The sequence below is a fragment of the Erpetoichthys calabaricus genome, chromosome 10 (genome assembly GCF_900747795.2).
Source record: "Erpetoichthys calabaricus chromosome 10, fErpCal1.3, whole genome shotgun sequence".
NCBI classification, from domain to species: Eukaryota; Metazoa; Chordata; class Cladistia; order Polypteriformes; family Polypteridae; genus Erpetoichthys; species Erpetoichthys calabaricus.
Window position 1 is genome coordinate 41,940,169 of NC_041403.2, and position 18,727 is coordinate 41,958,895.

Sequence of the window (18,727 nt, forward strand, 5' to 3'; positions counted from 1 at the left end):
TTGTTTAGCAATGGTATGACTTTGTATGAATCCAGGTCAGCATTTATCTTTTTCTATTTCACAAAAAAAACAAGAGATATGGTTGCTTTGCAGATGCATTTCATATTCGAAGTACAGTTACAGAGAAAGAAATTAATGAAGTTGCTGCAAGCTGATACATTTAATGATGGGTTTTATATTGTTACTTTTGAAGAGTCAGCGTAATTACTTTTGGAAAGTTTCTCTACTTGAATTCAAAACATTTAAGAGTGTTCCTTCTCTAGAAGAAAACACTGCTTTTATTATCAATAAAAATATATATTTTACACTTTCTTTTCTGGATATAAAAAAAAGAAAATATACTTGAAACTGCAAATTTGCTGAATTTCCTATTCATTTGTTGATTATTTCTCAAGGATCTAGTGCCCTGGCAATGACCCATTTGTGTCAGCATTGAGCTCAGTTGTTCATTTTTGTCTTGCTCTAAACTTCCTTCCTCTTCTTCCCAGTCATCATTCCTACATTCACTTGATGTTAAAGTGTTTTGTTGTGTGTGATTTATTTTTGTAATGGAGCAATTTTTTGCTTTATGCTCACCCTACCATGATATCTTGTCACAATTTCACAGCCTCATCATACGATAAACTCGTGTCTTTTTGCCAGCGTCAGTGTGGCTGCCTTCCTCTATTTACCAGTCTGGCTGGTTCTGTAAATCAAATATAATAATTATAATAATGCATTTTATTTATGTAGTGATCTTCCATGCTGAAAGGAATACATGCGATGTGTTGGATGATTTCATTACCAAAATAAGCTTTAGTAAATTTATTTAAATATTAACATTTTATAGAATAATAACTGCTTGTTTACGACAAGTGTTGTTTCCCATTTAATGTAGTAAATATTCTTTTATTTTTAGCTGGCTTCAATCATTGCCTTTTGACATGTAGCACAGCAACAAGAATTTAATCTAGTTGCTAAGCTTCAGCTTTATTATACCATACACAAAATAATTGAAATTTATTGTTGTAGATAGACAAAGCTACTATATATGCAAAAACAATCTACTATAAAATAGTACTGTAGAGTCAGCAGCTTTATGACCAGCTGAATGTTCTTACCGTCTCACGATTTCTTGTCATGAGGCAATTTGTCTTGTTTACAGTGGATTATTTTTTTCCACATGCCTTCATTTTAAATGTAAAATATTGAATAAATCCAGTTACAAAAATCCCAGGGATTTCCTAAATTTGGGATAAGGGCTTTTATACTATGCATCAATTGCACATCACCTACCAAATTAAAAGAATCCTCCTGATTTGTAAAGAAATTTTGAATATTTAGTGGTGCCATACTATTTACTGTGGGTTTTACTAAAACAGAGTATCTTTAGTACATTTGCAAAGACTTTTTAAATAATTTGAATAAACAAAGTTTATCTGTTTGGCTGTCTGCTAGAAAAATGAAATAAAAGAACAGATGAAAAATGATACTGTGCTGCATCTTGAGGTAGCCTTATGGTAGTGCAAATAAAATAAAACAAAATTAGTGATGGCTAAATATCTACACACGATTAAGCTAATATAAAAGTAGGGAATTAGTAAAGGGTAACTATGTGGGAGAAAAATGTGACTTTGGAGTCAATGAAAAGCAGAAGGGCCTGAAATGAGTGCAGAGAGAGGTGTCTAAGCAAGTACATTTATCTAATATGGAAAATAAAGTGTAACACATTATAGAAGAAATAATGAACCAAACATGGCCAAATAGCGTGAAGGGTTTTCTCTGCAGTTCTCATACAGAATGAAACAGGAGGCACACAGACAAGGTGTATTGCATTGTAGTGTTTGTAAAATAAACTCAAATACACAGTTTTCTTTTCAATGAATATCTTCCTTACATTATCATTATTTTCAGATTTCCGTCAGTACTGTTGCTCTTATTTTATCACTAAACAAATTCCTCTTTTTTTTCTACCCAAATTGTATCTTAGAAATATTGTACATTTTCTTTAAAATTGTTGGGAATCTTTCTTTGTAAGTCTCAGAAAAAAAAATTAACTGTAATGAAAATGTAAGATTCATTATTTTAAATAATAAAGCAATATTCTGATGCAAGAAATGCAACCAGCATTTGTTTGCTTTTATTTTTTGAGGTTGTTTTCATTAATCAAGTCTTATTCATTTTTATTTACTTATGCATGTGTGAAGTTCAATGTTTGGTGAAACTTTGGTAGGTGTGAATTGGAGAGATCTTGACAATGTGTACAACATCTTTATGAAAGATTTGGTCTGACAACTTTCACCTCAGACGTGGTGTTCAAACAGCCTCAACTCTAGTTTCAAATAATATTCTAATATTCTCTAGGGAAAGGAATTCCTTCACACACTTGAAATTTAGCTGTATGTCAGGAACAATTCTTAGCTAAATTCACACTTATCAAACTGACTTTAATATGTTTAGAAAATTAGAACAATCTAGACATAAACAGGCCATTCAGCCCAACAAAGCTCACTGTTCTTATCCATTTAGTCAGTCAGTCATTGTCCAACCCACTATATCCTAACACAGGGTCATGGGGGTCTGCTGGATCGCATCCCAGCCAGCACAGGGCCCAAGGCAGGAACAAATCCCGGGCAGGGCGCCAGCCCACCGCAGTCTTATCCACTTAATTCTTCTGAAATAACATCAAGTCGAGTTTTGAAAGTCCCTAAGGACTTACTGTCTACCACACTTCCTGGTAGCTTATTCCAAATGTCTATTGTTCTCTGAATAAAGAAAAACTTTCTAATATTTGTGTGAAATTTACTCTTAACAAGTCTCTGACTGTATCCCTTTGCTCTTGATGAACTCATTTTAAAATAACAGTCTCGATCCACTGGACTAATTCCCTTCATAATTGGAAACACATTAAACTGAAGAGGCTCAGCTCTTTTAATCTTCCTTCATAATTCATCCCCTGTAGCCCTGGGATCAGATTTGTTGCTCCTCTTTGGACTTTTTTCAGTGCTGCTATGTCCTTTCTGTAGCCTACAGACAAAACTGCAGATAATACTGTGCGCAAGTCTGCAAATACAACTCCAAGTATCCTTCAAATACTGTATGGTGTCCCTCATGGTTTAAGAACAATTCCCATTTCTCCATTACAACATGTAACCTGTAAACATAGCGTATATACACAAAGTGTAAAGGTGTTTTCAAATGTAAATGATTCTTCTTCATTAGCTAACCGCTTTTACTGTATGTAGTAAAACAGTGTACAAGTAAAAGCTATGTGTCTTTAACTTGAGAAAAAAAAAAGCTCTTTTAATGGGTGGCAATTCTTCAGGTGTAAATTGAAGTTAACTGAATCCATTAGACATTATCTTTGACACAGATGTAATCTTTAGTTTGTCATATATCTACTCTTTCCATGGCCTGTGTATTATTGTGAAAGTTCCTCTGTTCATTATTTTAGTTGCCCTACAATGCAGAGTTACAGTTAACTATAGTGTGTGTATGAAAACTAAATATACAGGGTGTCCCACTCGGGAGTACAACTTTAAAAATGCGAATTACTCGCGAAAGCGTGAACGTAAAGGCGAGCTGTAAGAACTGAACATACCTGTATTTAGAGGAAAACAAGTCCACATTACAAAAGGTGCTGAAAATGTCCTCCCCCAACGTCCACGCACAAGGAAACGCGACGCTCCATGTTTGAGAATGTCCTCTGCAACATGTCACTGTCGATGGAAACAATTTCACGCTTGATGTTTGCTTTCAGTTGTTCGATGGTCCTGGGTTTGCTTGCATAAACCTTGCCCTTTAAATATCCCCATAGAAAAAAATCTGGGGGAATTAAATTGGGCGATCGAGGTGGCCACAAACCTTTCGAGATCACCCTGTCTCCAAAAAACAATCGGATCTCTTCCATACTGGCATAAGAGGTATGGCACGTTACCCCGTCCTGTTGCCCCGTAGTGGCGCCCGCTATAGTGCCCGCCTCTTTATGACACAGAATCAATTCTTCATTAAATATGGAATATTTTGAACCTTGTTGCATGATGATACAAGCACGCGTTGCAGAGTAATTCGCATTTTTAAAGTTGTACTCCCGAGTGGGACACCCTATATGAGGGGGGGAATGAAAACTTCCCAGAATCAGTCAATAGTGTGGGCGTAGGGTGTAGTTCTCAAATATGCTGCTGCAGTCTGGTCAATCAGTCTGCTGAGTGGCATTCTGCTGAGTTGATTGAGCATGTACTGTATTTCTGCCATTCGTGCTACAGTTGTGAAGAGGACTTCAGTTTTATTTATTTACTCCAAGCCATGATGGCAAATTTTCAAGAGACATCGATCATCACATTTTTGACATTGAAGAACTTATTCATAAAGAGTTTGTTCCCCAAGGACAGACTGTTAATTAGTGCCATTACATTGAACTGCTGCGGAATCTACTGGAAAGCACCAGGAAAAAAAAAGTTAGTAGTTGCACCTAAATCTGGATTTTGGACCATGACAGTGCATTGGCACACACCATATTGTCATTCAAAGTGTTTTTGAGTGAAAACAATGTGGTTGTTGCGTCACATAACCTCTATTTACCAGATCTCACTCCCTGAGACTTCTTTTTATTTCTAAAATTAAAGTTGGGACTGAAGTGAAGAAGATTTGCTACCATGGAAGAAATCCAGGAAAAACTACCGAGACTGTAATAAAAGTTAAGCATAGGAAATATTTACCAGGAATGGAAAAAAGTGCTAGGACAACTAGATTGCATTTCAAGGGGAGTATGTTGAAAGTGACCAAAAGGGAATTGCTTAAAGTTTTTTAATAGGTTTTATAATAAGGTTCCCCCGCACCACCCCCCATTTATATATGCTTTATAGTGCCACACACAGAGAGCTTTATCTGCATATGGACAGCTGCATTAAGCAAACTGAGACTTCTGTGTAGCTGCTTTAAAATGTCCCACACACAGAGCTTCATCCATGCACAGACATCTGCCTCAAGCAAAGAGACACAACTAGCTTGGCACGAGCAGACCAAATAGATGTCTGAGGGTCACTTAACACCTCTGCTACTTACCAAAGCAGGCACCCGCTCACTGTGCTGCTGTTTTGCAAAGATTCTTGCCCTTAACCCCTGTGGGAATATGGTAGACATCCACACTAGGTGCTCCTAACACGTTACTCTGAGCCAACCAAACAATGTAATACTGCTATTACAATAAAACAAGCTTAATAAAACACAATAAAACCAATAGTAGCAAAAAGTAGGAAATGTATTTAAGAGTATTTTGAAGATAAACTCTTAAGGATACAAATGATGAGGAGGATGAGTCCCTTCAAGCTTAGCTGCTTAAAAAGTTTCCTCAGTCTGCAGAAGTCTTTTATCTTGTTAATTTCAGTAGTAATGCAGACATCTTGTCTGTGGGATGGTGAACATCTTGTCTCTTCTCTTGTGTGTTTTTTTTTCTGTGCAGCATGCATCCCAGACCTAAAGGCCTCTCTCCATGTGGAATTAACAATAATTACATAAATTATCAATAATTTAAAAAAACACGGTGATTTATACATTACAAAAATGTGTTATTTTCCCAGACTGATGCCCATGCTGATCTTACACATCTGCCCAAGACTAATACAAAAGAATGTTTTAAGACAATTTTTCCAGTTTTAAAAGAATTCTAATTCCAAAAGCTAATTCTAAAAGAATTAAATAAAAATTAAAAGTTCAAATCAACAAAGGTGCAGAGCTTAAATCAATACCTAGCAGTTTAAAAATGCTAAGTATTTTTTTATGATTGACAGGTACAATTCAAGCTTGTTTGAGCAGCCGTCTATGCAGCTTTAAAAGGTTCAGTGCTAGTAAATCAGTCCTTTTGACTTTATTAAAGTTACTGTAGTTCTTATTTTGCAGTTTAACCTATTGAGTTTGATTATTAAAGCAATCTTCCTCACAGCTTATTTCCATCACCATACAGTTTGCTTTCTCCATTTTAAACTAATACAAAATTCAGACTGTTTATAAATATATGGAATTTATAAACATAGTCATTCACAATTCTTCTTCTTCTTTCGGCTGCTCCCGTTAGTGGTTGCCACAGCGGATCATCTTCTTCCATATCTTCCTGTCCTCTGTATCTTTCTCTGTTACACCCATCACCTGCATGTCCTCTCTCACCACATCCATAAATCTTCTCTTAGGCCTTCCTCTTTTTCTCTTCCCTGGCAGCTCTATCCTTAGCATCCTTCTCCCAATATACCCAGCATCTTTCCTCTGCACATGTCCAAACCAACACAATCTCACCTCTCTGACTTTGTCTCCCAACCGTCCAACTTGTGCTGATGCTCTAATTTACTCATTTCTAATCCTATCTATCCTTGTCACACCCAATGCAAATCTTAACATCTTTAACTCTACCACCTCCAGCTCTGTCTCCTGCTTTCTGGTCAGTACCACCGTCTCCAACCCATATAACATAGCTGGTCTCACTACTGTCCTGTAGACCTTCCCTTTCACTATTGCTGATATCCTTCTGTCACAAATCACTCCTGACACTCTTCTCCACCCATTCTACCCTGCCTGCACTCTCTTTTTCACCTCTCTTCCACAATCCCCATTACTCTGTACTGTTGATCCCAAGTATTTAAACTCATCCACCTTCGCCAATTCTACTCCTTGCATCCTCACCATTCCACTGACCTCCCTCTCATTTACACACATGTATTCTGTCTTGTTCCTACTGGCCTTCATTCCTCTCCTCTCTGGAACATATCTCCATCACCCCAGGGTCTCCTTAACCTGCTCCCTACTATCGCTACAAATCATAATGTCATCAGCAAACATCATAGTCCACAGGGACTCCTGTCTAATCTTGTCTGTCAACCTGTCCATCACCACTGCAAATAAGAAAGGGCTCAGAACCGATCCCTGATGTAATCCCACCTCCACCTTGAATGAATCCGTCACTCCTACCGCAGACCTCACCACTGTCACACTTCCCTCATACATATCCTATACAACTCTTACATACTTCTCTGCCACTCATGACTTCCTCATACAATACCACAAATCCTCTCAAGGCACCCTGTCATATGCTTTCTCCTGGTCCACAAAGACGCAATGCAACTCCTTCTGGCCTTCTCTAAACTTCTCCATCAACACCCTCTGAGCATACATTGCATCTGTGGTTCTCTTTCTTGGCATGAAACCATACTGCTGCTCACTAATCATTACCTCCCTTCTTAACCTAGCTTCCACTACTCTTTCCGATAACTTCATGCTGTGGCTCATCAATTTTATTCCCCTGTAGTTACTATAGTCCTGCACATCCCCCTTATTCTTAAATATCGGCACCAGTACACTTCTTCTCCACTCCTCAGGCATCCTCTCACTTTCCAAGATTCCATTAAACAATCTGATTAAAAACTCCACTGCCATCTCTCCTAAATACCTCCATGCTTCCACAGATATGTCATCTGGACCAACGACCTTTCCATTCTTTGTCCTTTTCATAGCTGTCCTTACTTTCTCCTTGCTAATCTGTTGTACTTCCTGATTCACTATCTCCACATCATCCAACCTCTTCTCTCTCTTGTTCTCTTCATTCAACAGCCTCTCAAAGTACTCTTTCCATCTGCTCAACACACTCTCCTCCCGTGTGAGTACATTTCCATCTTTATCCTTTATCACCCTAACCTGCTGCAGATCTTTCCCAGCTTGGTCCCTCTGTCTAGCCAATCGGTACAGGTCCTTTTCTCCCTCCTTAGTGTCCAACCTCTCATACAACTCATCATACACCTTTTCTTTAGCCTTTGCGACCTCTCTCTTCACCTTGCGCCTTATCTCCTTGTACTCTTGTCTACTTCCTGGATCTCTCTGACTATCCCACTTCTTCTTTGCCATCCTCTTCCTCTATATAGTCTCCTGTATTTCCTCATTCCACCACCAGGTTTCCTTTTCCTCCTCCCTCTGTCCATTATAAATAAATGATCATTATAAATAATAAATATAAACATTATAAATAGTCATTCACAATTACAAACAAGAAATACAACGGAAATATGTTACATATTTATTAAGGTGAAGATATTATCTTACCTTATAGAACATACTAGCCGTCTCTCATGGCTCCACCCGCATATTAGTGAAAAACGACAGTGAGGAGGGCTCTGCCCGGCTCTCCACTTTTGACATCACGCTTCCCCCTCCCCTCGGCCCGCAGCCTCTGTCTCAGATTATCATGAATATATTGCTCCTGCAAGCAAACTATAATTCTTAGCGTGATGACAGAAGTTGCAAAATCAAAATTAAAGCAAATTTTAGAAAAAACCCAATTTAAATCCATTGAGTAGTTCTCTTATTTTTCTAGCTAAGTGGTTGTAAGGTACATGCCCCGAGGCTTGTGCGTGAGTGAGGGGGGCACTGCCCCCCTTCCCTTGGCCCGCTGCGTGTATCTCGGTTTTGCACAAATAAATCTGTACTGCAAGATAACTATGATACATAGCGCAATGTGAGAAGTCGCAAAATCAACCAGAATGTTCAAGCAAATTATAGAAAAAACTCTGATCTAAATCCGTTAAGTAGTTCTCTCATAAAAAGCGGACAGACAGATGTTGGGTTTTATATATAGAGAGATTAATGCCTATTACCTGAGCTTTAGATTGCAATTTCAAGCTACACAACTCCTTCAAATTCTGAAAATAAATAAATCAAATGTACAAGGCAGATACTTTAACTATTCTTTGTAACTTTTTTTGCATATATCTGTTAGTGCCACCGGCCTCACAGCTCCAGTATACCAGGTTCAAATCCTGGCCTGGACACAATGAATGTGCTATTTCTTTCTTGGCCTACTTTGTCTGTGTATGTTTTCCTTTCCAGTTCCCAAAAACATGTAGATTCAGGTAAATAGAAACTCTAAACTAGCTCTGTCTGACTTTGGGTATGTATTGTAATGCGTAGGCGCATAAGGGACAGCTAAAGTCCTCTAGTGGTATTAATTCCCTACCACTTTAGGGGCTGGCACTGGGTCCTAATGCCTTTTCTCTTTATCCCATTGGACACCGAAAGATTGAAAGCTGTAACAACATTGACATCACTTCCAGTGTATGTCCACATGGATCCACCTCTGCCTGCCAGAAGAAACCAGAAGATCTGTTATCTTGAATCAGTTAATACTTGGACTCACATCTGAGAAGACATTCTCACCATTATTTTGAATTTGTGTTTGTTGTTTTGTTAACAGTTATACAGGGTTCACAATTTGGTGCCCCAATTCTTTATGATCTCTTTTGTCTTTCGTTACAGTGGCATAATCGGCAGGGGGTCCAGGTGGATAAACACCGGAATTGACATCAGTGGTGTTACAGCCATTAATGATGGGTTTAATTAACAACAAGAATTGGCTTCTAATTAAGAAACTAACTGGAATGAAATGAAATGGAGTTTGACTGAATGAGGACTGAATCTTTAAAAACAAGGAAATTAAAATAAAGGGGGAAAGAATTTAATTACAGCCCTAGAAAAAGGGTGTCAAACTCCACTCATGGAGGGCCGCAATAGTAGCATGTGTCTGTTCCATTTAGTTTCTTGATTAGTACCCAATGACTGCTGCTGATAAGCTGCTAATGGGATATACTTTGTCTTGATTTTAATTGACTTGTGTATTAAGATTCAGAACTTTTAATTGAAACTTTTTCTTAAGCAGAAGGCAAGGCAATGATAAGATGAACTACATATACATTAGACAATATCTGTTTGATTAAATTATTTAAGTCGAACATAAAACAAAATCTTTGATCTGCTGTGCTACATAAAATATGTTAATAATACTATCAGAAAAAACAATGAACAGTTCTCCCAATATCTGGCATGGCAGAATGAAACCAGTGTTGCCTAATAGCACAACAAAATATACAATTAAACAATGTGCTTGATTTGCAAGATTTGGCTTCTAATTTAGAAATTGATTGGAGTGAACATGGTAGCCATCCAGGACAGATAACAGGTAGGTTAACTTGTAATGTGTTGTTTCAGATCTCATTATTGTTTGGCTACTATAGTGGTCCATGTTAGCTCCATCAGTCATGACACCATTTGAACCCAGAACTGACAATAACATGAAATAAGATAAGCCAGGCAAAAGAGGACACAAATAGACAAGAGTATGGTGCAAAGTGCTTCTACTCTCAAATAACATGAAACACTAAATCAGTAATCCATGATTAAAAACTGGTGAACTGGTGAAGATTAATAAATGTCAAATAATTAAACAAAAAGTAATCCAATAAAATCAAAATTAAAATTCATATCAGGATATGTGTTTTAACCGAAAAATAAGCTTGGTGCTTCCTCTCATAACTGATGTCCCTGCTGCTCTCGGCTCAGGTCTGTTCAGTGACAGGCAAAGTCTGACAGGTGAAGTCAACCCTCATCTGGCCCATGTCTCTCGCTGACATACTTTGTTCCATACTTTGAGCCGTATTCCATTTCCAGTCTACTGCCAATGCATGGCCTTAAGTTGTGAGCCTACATGGAGTGGTTGGTCACCACTGCTCCTGAAACGTTCAACCAGAGCAACTACCTGATGCTTAAGCGTTGGCTACACATTCATGGTGTGAACATTTCCTGACTACCTGCCTTCACCCTATACAGCTGCAGCTCCTCGACAGTCCTGCCTCTACATCCTTCTCTTTTTAACATCTAAATGATTGATTCCTTCCTTTCCTTTCTTCTTGTTCTTTTTTCTTGCTCTTCTTTTTGTTCCCTGCCCAGGCTTCCTTTTTATAATTTGATCGGGTGCAGGTGTTGCAATCACAAAAACGTGGAGCACTAACATGGAAATTTACTGAACCATGCAGATCTGCACAAGAATGAATGGCAAGTCAATTCTCCCATCAAACCCTGGTCTGCTTGTGCATGCTTTCACACGCACCCACACCTGCATGGAGCCTGTGCCGCATTGCCTTTGTGTATTTATTTAAAACATACAATGCCACAAACTTCTCTCATCAGAGCTGCTTGTAAAGGAAAAAGAAAACAATTAAGGGTTCTGTGCCTTAAAAGGTATGTTCATTAAAATTAATGTGAAGGAAGTCTGTTCTAATAGAAGCAATAACTGGCTACTAATTAAGAAAGTATTAGGAATGACAACCTGCAGCCACTGTGGCCCTCCAGGATCTGAGTTTGACACCCTTACCCTACATTAAAGACCCATTCCATTACTTGCCTACAAAGAATTTGTTTTTAATTTCATCTCAAAGCTAGGATAGCAGATAATGCTTGGCTTAAATACTTGACAATATAACACATCTTAATGTTGGGGGTTAATGTGACCAGTAATTGGTGGCGCTGCCACAATCAACATGGCCATGTGACTATAGAAAGACAGCCCAAAATGGTGTCACTCTTAAACCAAAATATTATTTAAAAAGACAATATTAAATTGCAATAAGCTTTAAAAATTTCTAAAAGGTCTCCATGGATGATCCAAGTACATTCACTTCTTCAATGCACTTTGTATCTCTGTTACCTTGCTGGAAAATTTCTTCTGATGTCAGTGCCTTCCAGCTTAAGAACTTAAACTTCAGTGTGGAACCAACGAGCTTTTGAAAGTCCAAGTTAATCAAGCTACATGCATTCTTTTTTTTAATAAAATATCATGCTGAGTGTTGCTTAGTGTATTATCTTTATACCAGTAACGGCGCACTGTACATTATACAGTTGACTTGAGCATTCATAGCTTTCAAAGCAGGAAGTTCATTGTCATTTAAAACACATACATGCTCACTTGTGGGGGGTGAATTCTTATGTGATCTATGCGATCAGTTATTTTGTGTTTTGTATCTGTAACCAATAACGGTGTACTGCACAATAACGTGCAGTGAATACACTTGAAGTGAGCATTCCTGGTTGTCATCCTCTTTATCTGTACATTTACTCAGAGGTTGATGTGCTTGCTGCATCCTGAGCAGCTCTTCTTTACTCCACCCTAGCGGCCCGCTGCTTCTCTTCTTTCGTCGTCATCATTTCGCGTTAAAACCGATTAAGTCAGTGTTTGTGTTGCAATTACTTAGTACGTTTTCTTTAATTTTTCACTTAAGCTGGCACTTAAGTCTTCAATCTGCCTCAAGAATGATTTAAGATATGAAGAGGTAGGGGAAGTGATGGTGAAGGTGGTAGGGATGAGAATGGTACCCGTATGCATGCGCCGCATGGCCGCCCTGCTGCCGAGAGTTTATTCTACAATAAAATAAAAATAAAAAGAAGAATAACCTTGGAGGTCAATCATCACCCTGAATGCAGATAGTAGACGTCACATAGTATATGTGTACCAAATTTCAGGTCAATAGGTCAAACAGTTTACGAGCTACAGGTGATTTCAAATCCTAGACAGACAAACGGACAGCCACGGTGGCGTATTATATAAGAAGATAAGTAGTCTTCTAATTTATTTTGGATTCTACTTTCAATAATTTTATGTAAGGGAGAAGTAAAGCCTATAATGTATTAAAAAGTCTATAATTACTCGGACTCATTTTGTCTCCCTTCTTCAGGGATGGAGTTAAATTGGCAGCTTTCCAGTCATCAGGTGGTTCTCCCGTCTTAAGTAATTGCTAGTATGTGCTTAACCCCTTCACCGCCCTCTGCCGGATATATCCGGCACCGCTGTTTTAATGCTAACGCCATACTGCCGGAATTATCCGGCACATTTGCCTGTGGTTATATGAATGCCTGGCAAGTAGTATAACTGACGGTTTGGCGTGGGTATTATTACTACGTTGTATTTCGACAAGTCTGTGGTTGTTTTGGCCGGTCATGTGACGTGATTCGCATGTAACAGCTGTGAATATGGCGAAACGTAAACTGACTTCAAGTGAGGCTTTGCAGGCGATTTTGGACAGTTCTGATCATGATTGTAGCAGTTCTGAAGAAGATTTTAGTAACAGTGATGAGCAGCAACGTGCGCTGCATGATATTGTGAATGAAGACGCATCGGATGACGGCGCTGAGTGGGTGTATCCCCAGCATCTCAGCTGGGCTGCTGCCCGTGGTGAACTACCTTTTCTGCATTCGTTTGAGGGAACGTGTGGCTTTATTGTTGATGTAAACAATTACACTGCTGAGCAGTTTTATGAGCTGTTTGTGTCACCTGATTTGATTAGACATTTTGTTCATCAGACAAATCTGTATGCAGCACAGTTTATTGAGAAAAATCCCAATTTACCTCCACATTCCCGTGTTCGTGCTTGGTTTGACACTGATGAAAACGAAATGAAAAAATTCATTGGGATTTTGATGTTGATGGGAATAATCAGAAAACCAGATATTGAGATGTACTGGTCTACAGATCCTATGTATGCAACACCTATTTTTGCAGCTGTCATGACACGTAACCGATTCTCTTTGCTGCTGAAATTCTTTCATTTGAATGACAACAGAAACGAGCCAGATAAGAAAGATCCAAACCGCGACCGCTTGTTCAAGCTACGTCCTTTGATTGATCATTTATTTGAAGCATTTCAGTTGCCCTACATGCCAGGACCGTCAGTTGCAGTTGATGAAAGTTTATTGTCGTGGAAGGGCCGCTTACAGTTTCGGCAGTATCTACCATTGAAAAGGGCACGGTTTGGTATCAAGATGTTTTGCTTAGCTGAGAATTCAGGTTACATTTATAGATTTCGTGTATACACTGGCAACTTGCACAACATTTAGTGGTCAATACTGCTTGAATAAATGTAAAAAATGTAAAAAAAATGTAAAAAAGTAAAAAAACAAAAATTTTTTCATATTTCGCCTGGCTTGGGGAATATTTAGGGAGTTGGCGGTTAAAGGGTTAAAGGTACAGAAATGGTATCTTTTATTTCTTTCAGCAGCACTGGTAAAATTCAATCAAGCCCTGGGATTTTGTTCATCTTCAAGGCACCTGTCTAATGCATACTGGGCTCTTTATCATTATCTAAATCTTTAAAAATGGAGCTTCTTTGTATTTTTTTCAGAAGGCATTCTGTTCATTTTTTTTATTTCCCTAAAATTTTCATATTTAACTTACTTTCTGCTGCTCATTTCTGATCATTTTTATTTTACTAATTCAAGGGTTCTTAAAATGTTGTTTATTAAGCAAGTCATGATTCGATAACACCATTTACATTTTTCTTCGTGCATTTGGTGGAAATTCTACAAACCTGTTAAAGACTTCAGACCATCTCTTGAATGTCACTTGCCACATATCCCCTATTTAAAGGGGCAAACTGCAGTTGATTTTTGCTTTAGCAGGATGAGTCTCTTCCATCTATGAGGATACTGAAGTGGGAATTCTATGTTTGGTAGTGGAGCAAAGGTAATAATATGCAAAGCACGGAACAAAGAATAACATATTCTATCAGTAAAAATATTGCACAGAAATTTATCAATAAACATTATACATAATTTTTCTGGTTTATAAAAACAATTTAAGTCGAAGTATTGTCTGTTTACATGTGCCAAAGAGTAAACACGCTGTCTTGAGAAATACATTGCATCATTTATTGTACAAGTTTCTACATCAAGATCCATCTATTGAAAACACATGTTTTCTAACACTCTCCCAAACATTTTTATTTTTCAGTCCAGATTTCAAAAACATTTACAGTAAAAAAAAAAAAAAAACAAAAAAAACTAAATTTGTATCTAACGGTGTTTTATTATTTTTTTGCGCAATTGCTGTTGGCACCTCCTCTTTTTTTATTTGTAGAAGTTTCGACTGGGGATACCTTCATCTCCCATCGTGCACCAGCAGCTCGAGGATGCAATACAATATCTTCGTCTTCACCGGTTTGCTGCTTGGCAAAATTCACAAATACCTGAAGCAAATTGAAAGCACATATATTTACAAGCAAATTTATATTTTGTTTCTACATTTTCAATATCACAAAAAAAAATACAAAATGAAAACCAACACAATTTTGATTTCCCTTCACCTGCTAATTACTGTTAGTATTCTCACTGTAAGGATGCACAGGCTTTTGACTGGATGTCAAAGTAAATTACAGACATGCTATAATTTACTCTATAATGTTATAAAGTTACTGCTTATTAACCTCACTACTGGAAGTACATTTTATGGCAATGATCTTATTTTGTTAACATACTTTGTTGTTCATAAAAATAAATAATAGAATTAGGCCAGTATAAGTATAGTGAGTAACCATAAAATGGTCAAATATTGCCTTTCTGCCACTGCTAGCTGAAGTTCTTGCTTTTAATACACTAAAGTTTAAGAATAATCATACTCTCAGATGGGCTTAAAGTGGAGAAGGGCAAACAAACTGTAATTGCCTTTACTACACTATTAGCATGTACTGTAGGTTTATCTTGTTCATCTGGAAGAATCGTAACCCACCTCTTTAAGTCAGTGGGTAACTGGTGTTATATACTATTTGAAATTGGAAAAAATCAAATTCTCACTTAGAGGATCTGTGCAAAACTTTTTTAAAACCTGGCAGGACCTAATCAATAAACTTTTAGAATAAGCTTTTATATTGGGGTAAAAGACTCCTTTCTCTCTTTACTACTCTCAATAGTTTTACTCTGGCTGTTAAATTTCATCTCTTTCTCATGGGTTGGGGTTGATTAGAATTTAGTTTTAGTATTAGTTTTCAAATTTAGTTTTTGATTGTACACAATGTTATATGTTTTTAATAAATTCAATACAAGATTAAAAAAATACAAATAATCATCTTTGTCACAATTTTTAAATTGTATTAATATTGTGGTTGCTATAGCCACAATGGTAAATTCTTGATTAGTTGCCAATCTGTTACTAATATTAACAGCTTTTGTCTTTTCTGGCTTATTTCACAGTGATATCTGTAATATGTATCTAATTGTTATTTTTAACACTATTTACTACAATAATTCCACAGTCTCACTGAGATTTTCAGGTTGAAAATCACTTTTGAAGCAGAAAGAATCAGTTTTCAGTTTAAGCAAAGGAGGATCAAGAGGAGACATGATTGAAGTGTTTAAAATTATGCAGGGAATTAGTCCAGTGGGTTTCGAGACTGTTATTTCAAAATGAGTTAATCAAGAACAAAGGGACACAGTTGGAAACTTGTTAAGGGTAAATTTCGCACAAACATTAGGACGTTTTTCTTTACTTAGAAAACCAAAGACACTTGGAATAAGCTACCAAGTACTGTGGTAGATTGCAGGACATTAGAGACTTTCAAAACTCGACTTGATGTTATTTTAAAATTAAGTGGTTAGGAAGGGCAAGTTTTGTTGGGCTAAATGGCCTGTTCTAGTTAGACTGTTGTAATGCTTTCTAAGAATTTAGGAGCCTCATGGTAAAGTCACATTTGAGTTGAAATATTTGCTGATCAAGGTGCCGGAGTATGGTAAGGTATTGCATTTGGACTGATGTAGGAATTTCACTGTAGTCCTCCACTTTGTTTTTATTTATTAAAAATGTTTGATTTTTAGGTCTCTGATTTTATGTGAAATATGCATGTACTCTATAAGTTTGCTCAAGTTTCCTGGCATGTGTTAATGGAATACTCCAAACAAAAAGTTATTTTTTGTTACTTACTCTTGACTTGATGTGTGGATTATGCATCACGAACAATGTGAAATTTGTTCACGGAGGTTTTCAGATTGTTTGCTGTTGCCTGACATTGGTCACCATTGGGTCCTATTCTATCAGAAAGTTTGTTATGTCCTTTCTCCACAAAAACAGCCACCGGTACACACTATATGGGGTAAGGTAAGTAACATTTAAAAGCAAATCATTTCTGGGTACGTTATTTCTCTAAATCATGTAGTTGTGGAACATCAAGGGGTTGCTGATTGGTGCAAGATTTGCTGCGACTGAGCTGAAATTGATACTGAAAATGCAAAATGTTTGAATGATTTAATATTTTTTCAGCCTTTTCAATAAAGAGATGTGACAAAATCCACTTAACATGATATAACATCCTCAAACCCACTTAATCCAGTCTGAGGTCATAAATAGCCAGCAGCATTGGGTGCAAGGCAGGAAGCAAGCCTGGAGCGAATGCATACAGTCAACCTAACGCATATGAACCCAGGAGACTGGATCTGTTAAGTGCAACCCATAATATCCATCTATACATCTATCTGTAATACTGGATTGCAAGGCGCTAAATCTATCCCAGTAACTACCAGTAAAAAAGAGCTTTGAAAATGATGTCAGCCCTCTATGGGACACACAGCCAGTTTAAGGTCAACAGTTAAGGAGAAGGCAAGGAAAAGCTAAATAGAAATTCTTGTACTGCAAACGACCAAGCTCACCTCAGCTCTGGAAAGCCCAAGAAGGCCTGAAGCATTCATCAATTATGAAACTGCTTATTCTAGTATCTAGTTCAGGGCCGCAGTGTCTAACATTTATTCCAGCGGCATGGGATGTAAGGGAGGAATCACAGCTGAAATTGTGCCTTGCAGGGCACAATCACTCAGTACAGTGCTATTACATATAACACCCATCTTTGAGATGTAGGAGGAAATCGTATTCAAACACAGGGAGAACATTCAAACTTCACACAGACAATGACCCAGATCCTCGGTGCACTATGTATATATATATATATATATATATATATATATATATATATATATTGTAAAGGACAGCCGGGTCCCATGCCCGGCAGGGATGCCCCTGCTGCATCTGTTCCGGGGGAGCAGCCATGGACACTTCAATACCTCACCCGGGACGCTTGGTTGCAGCCTCCCTGGCGGTCGATGATTCCCCAACTTGGCGCATGGCTCCATGGGAGATGGAGTCCTCCACAGCCTGGTTGGGGGCTCGGATGGCCGCTAGGGGGAACTGCATGGAGTTTGCAGCCCGGGTGGTCGAATCTTCAGCCCCACCCGGAAATGCAATTAGGACCAGGTGGTCAAGCACCTGGAACGCTTCTGGGTGGGGTATAAAAAGGGCCAGCCGCCACCACTCGGGAGAGCCAGAGTCAGGAGGAGGAGGACTAAGCCTGAGGAGGAGTGGTGGTAAAGGAAGAGAAGAGTGTTGTGGTTAGTTTGAGAGTGTTTTGGGACTGTGTTGGGCCTGTGGGACACGGGGAAGGCGTGCCCCATGGCTGAAGAAAAATTAAAAACCTGCTTTGTTTAAGTACGTGCCTCTGTGTCAGTCTGTGCCGGGTCAGGCGCTATATAGCGTCTATATTACAATATATATATATTTTTTTTAATATATAATAAGTGAAACTTATAAATACGCTTTGCCACAGTGGTTAGCACTCCTGCCTCACAGCTCCGGAGGGTTTGTCAGTCTGGAGTCAGGTTACTGTTTGTATGGTGTTTCCTTGTTCTTCCTGTGCCGCTGTGGGGTTACCTCTTGATATTCTGGTCCCAAAAACATACAATGCCCAGCGATGGTTCAAAATTGACCCAATAAGAGTGTGTGGGTGGGCCCTGCAGACCATGCATCGTTCTGCCTTGCACCTGAAGCTACATGATACACTCTGGCTGCTTGTAACACTATAATGGGATAGACGTGAACTTGCAAAATGGATTGACGGATGAAAGTGTAATGTGATGCTTTGTATGTTATTCTTACTGCATAATCAACGATGTCTGTTTAGGCGGTCCTCCTGTAATTTCAAGTTTAAGTTTATTGTCTTTTGTGCCTAAGACAATAACATTTTTATTTGTATGTCTCATCAGAATAGTGACTGTAGTACAATACCAAGGCACACAATTAAACTTGTGATTAATATTTATCTGAAAAGTGAAGACACTTGGTCATAAATGGTTT

At 38.1% G+C, this 18,727-nt stretch overlaps 1 protein-coding gene across 2 annotated transcripts in view; it reads right to left on the reverse strand.

The window, feature by feature from the left end:
- Positions 1–14,465: 14,465 nt before the first annotated feature.
- The window catches only part of abca4b (ATP-binding cassette, sub-family A (ABC1), member 4b), a 325,020-nt gene continuing 320,758 nt past the window's right edge, over positions 14,466–18,727 (reverse strand). For both annotated transcript variants that reach the window (XM_051933275.1, XM_051933274.1), the window contains one exon: positions 14,466–14,804. In XM_051933275.1, the coding sequence (XP_051789235.1) occupies positions 14,646–14,804 (159 nt within the window). In that variant the 3' untranslated portion in view covers positions 14,466–14,645. The remainder of the gene's footprint in view (positions 14,805–18,727) is intronic.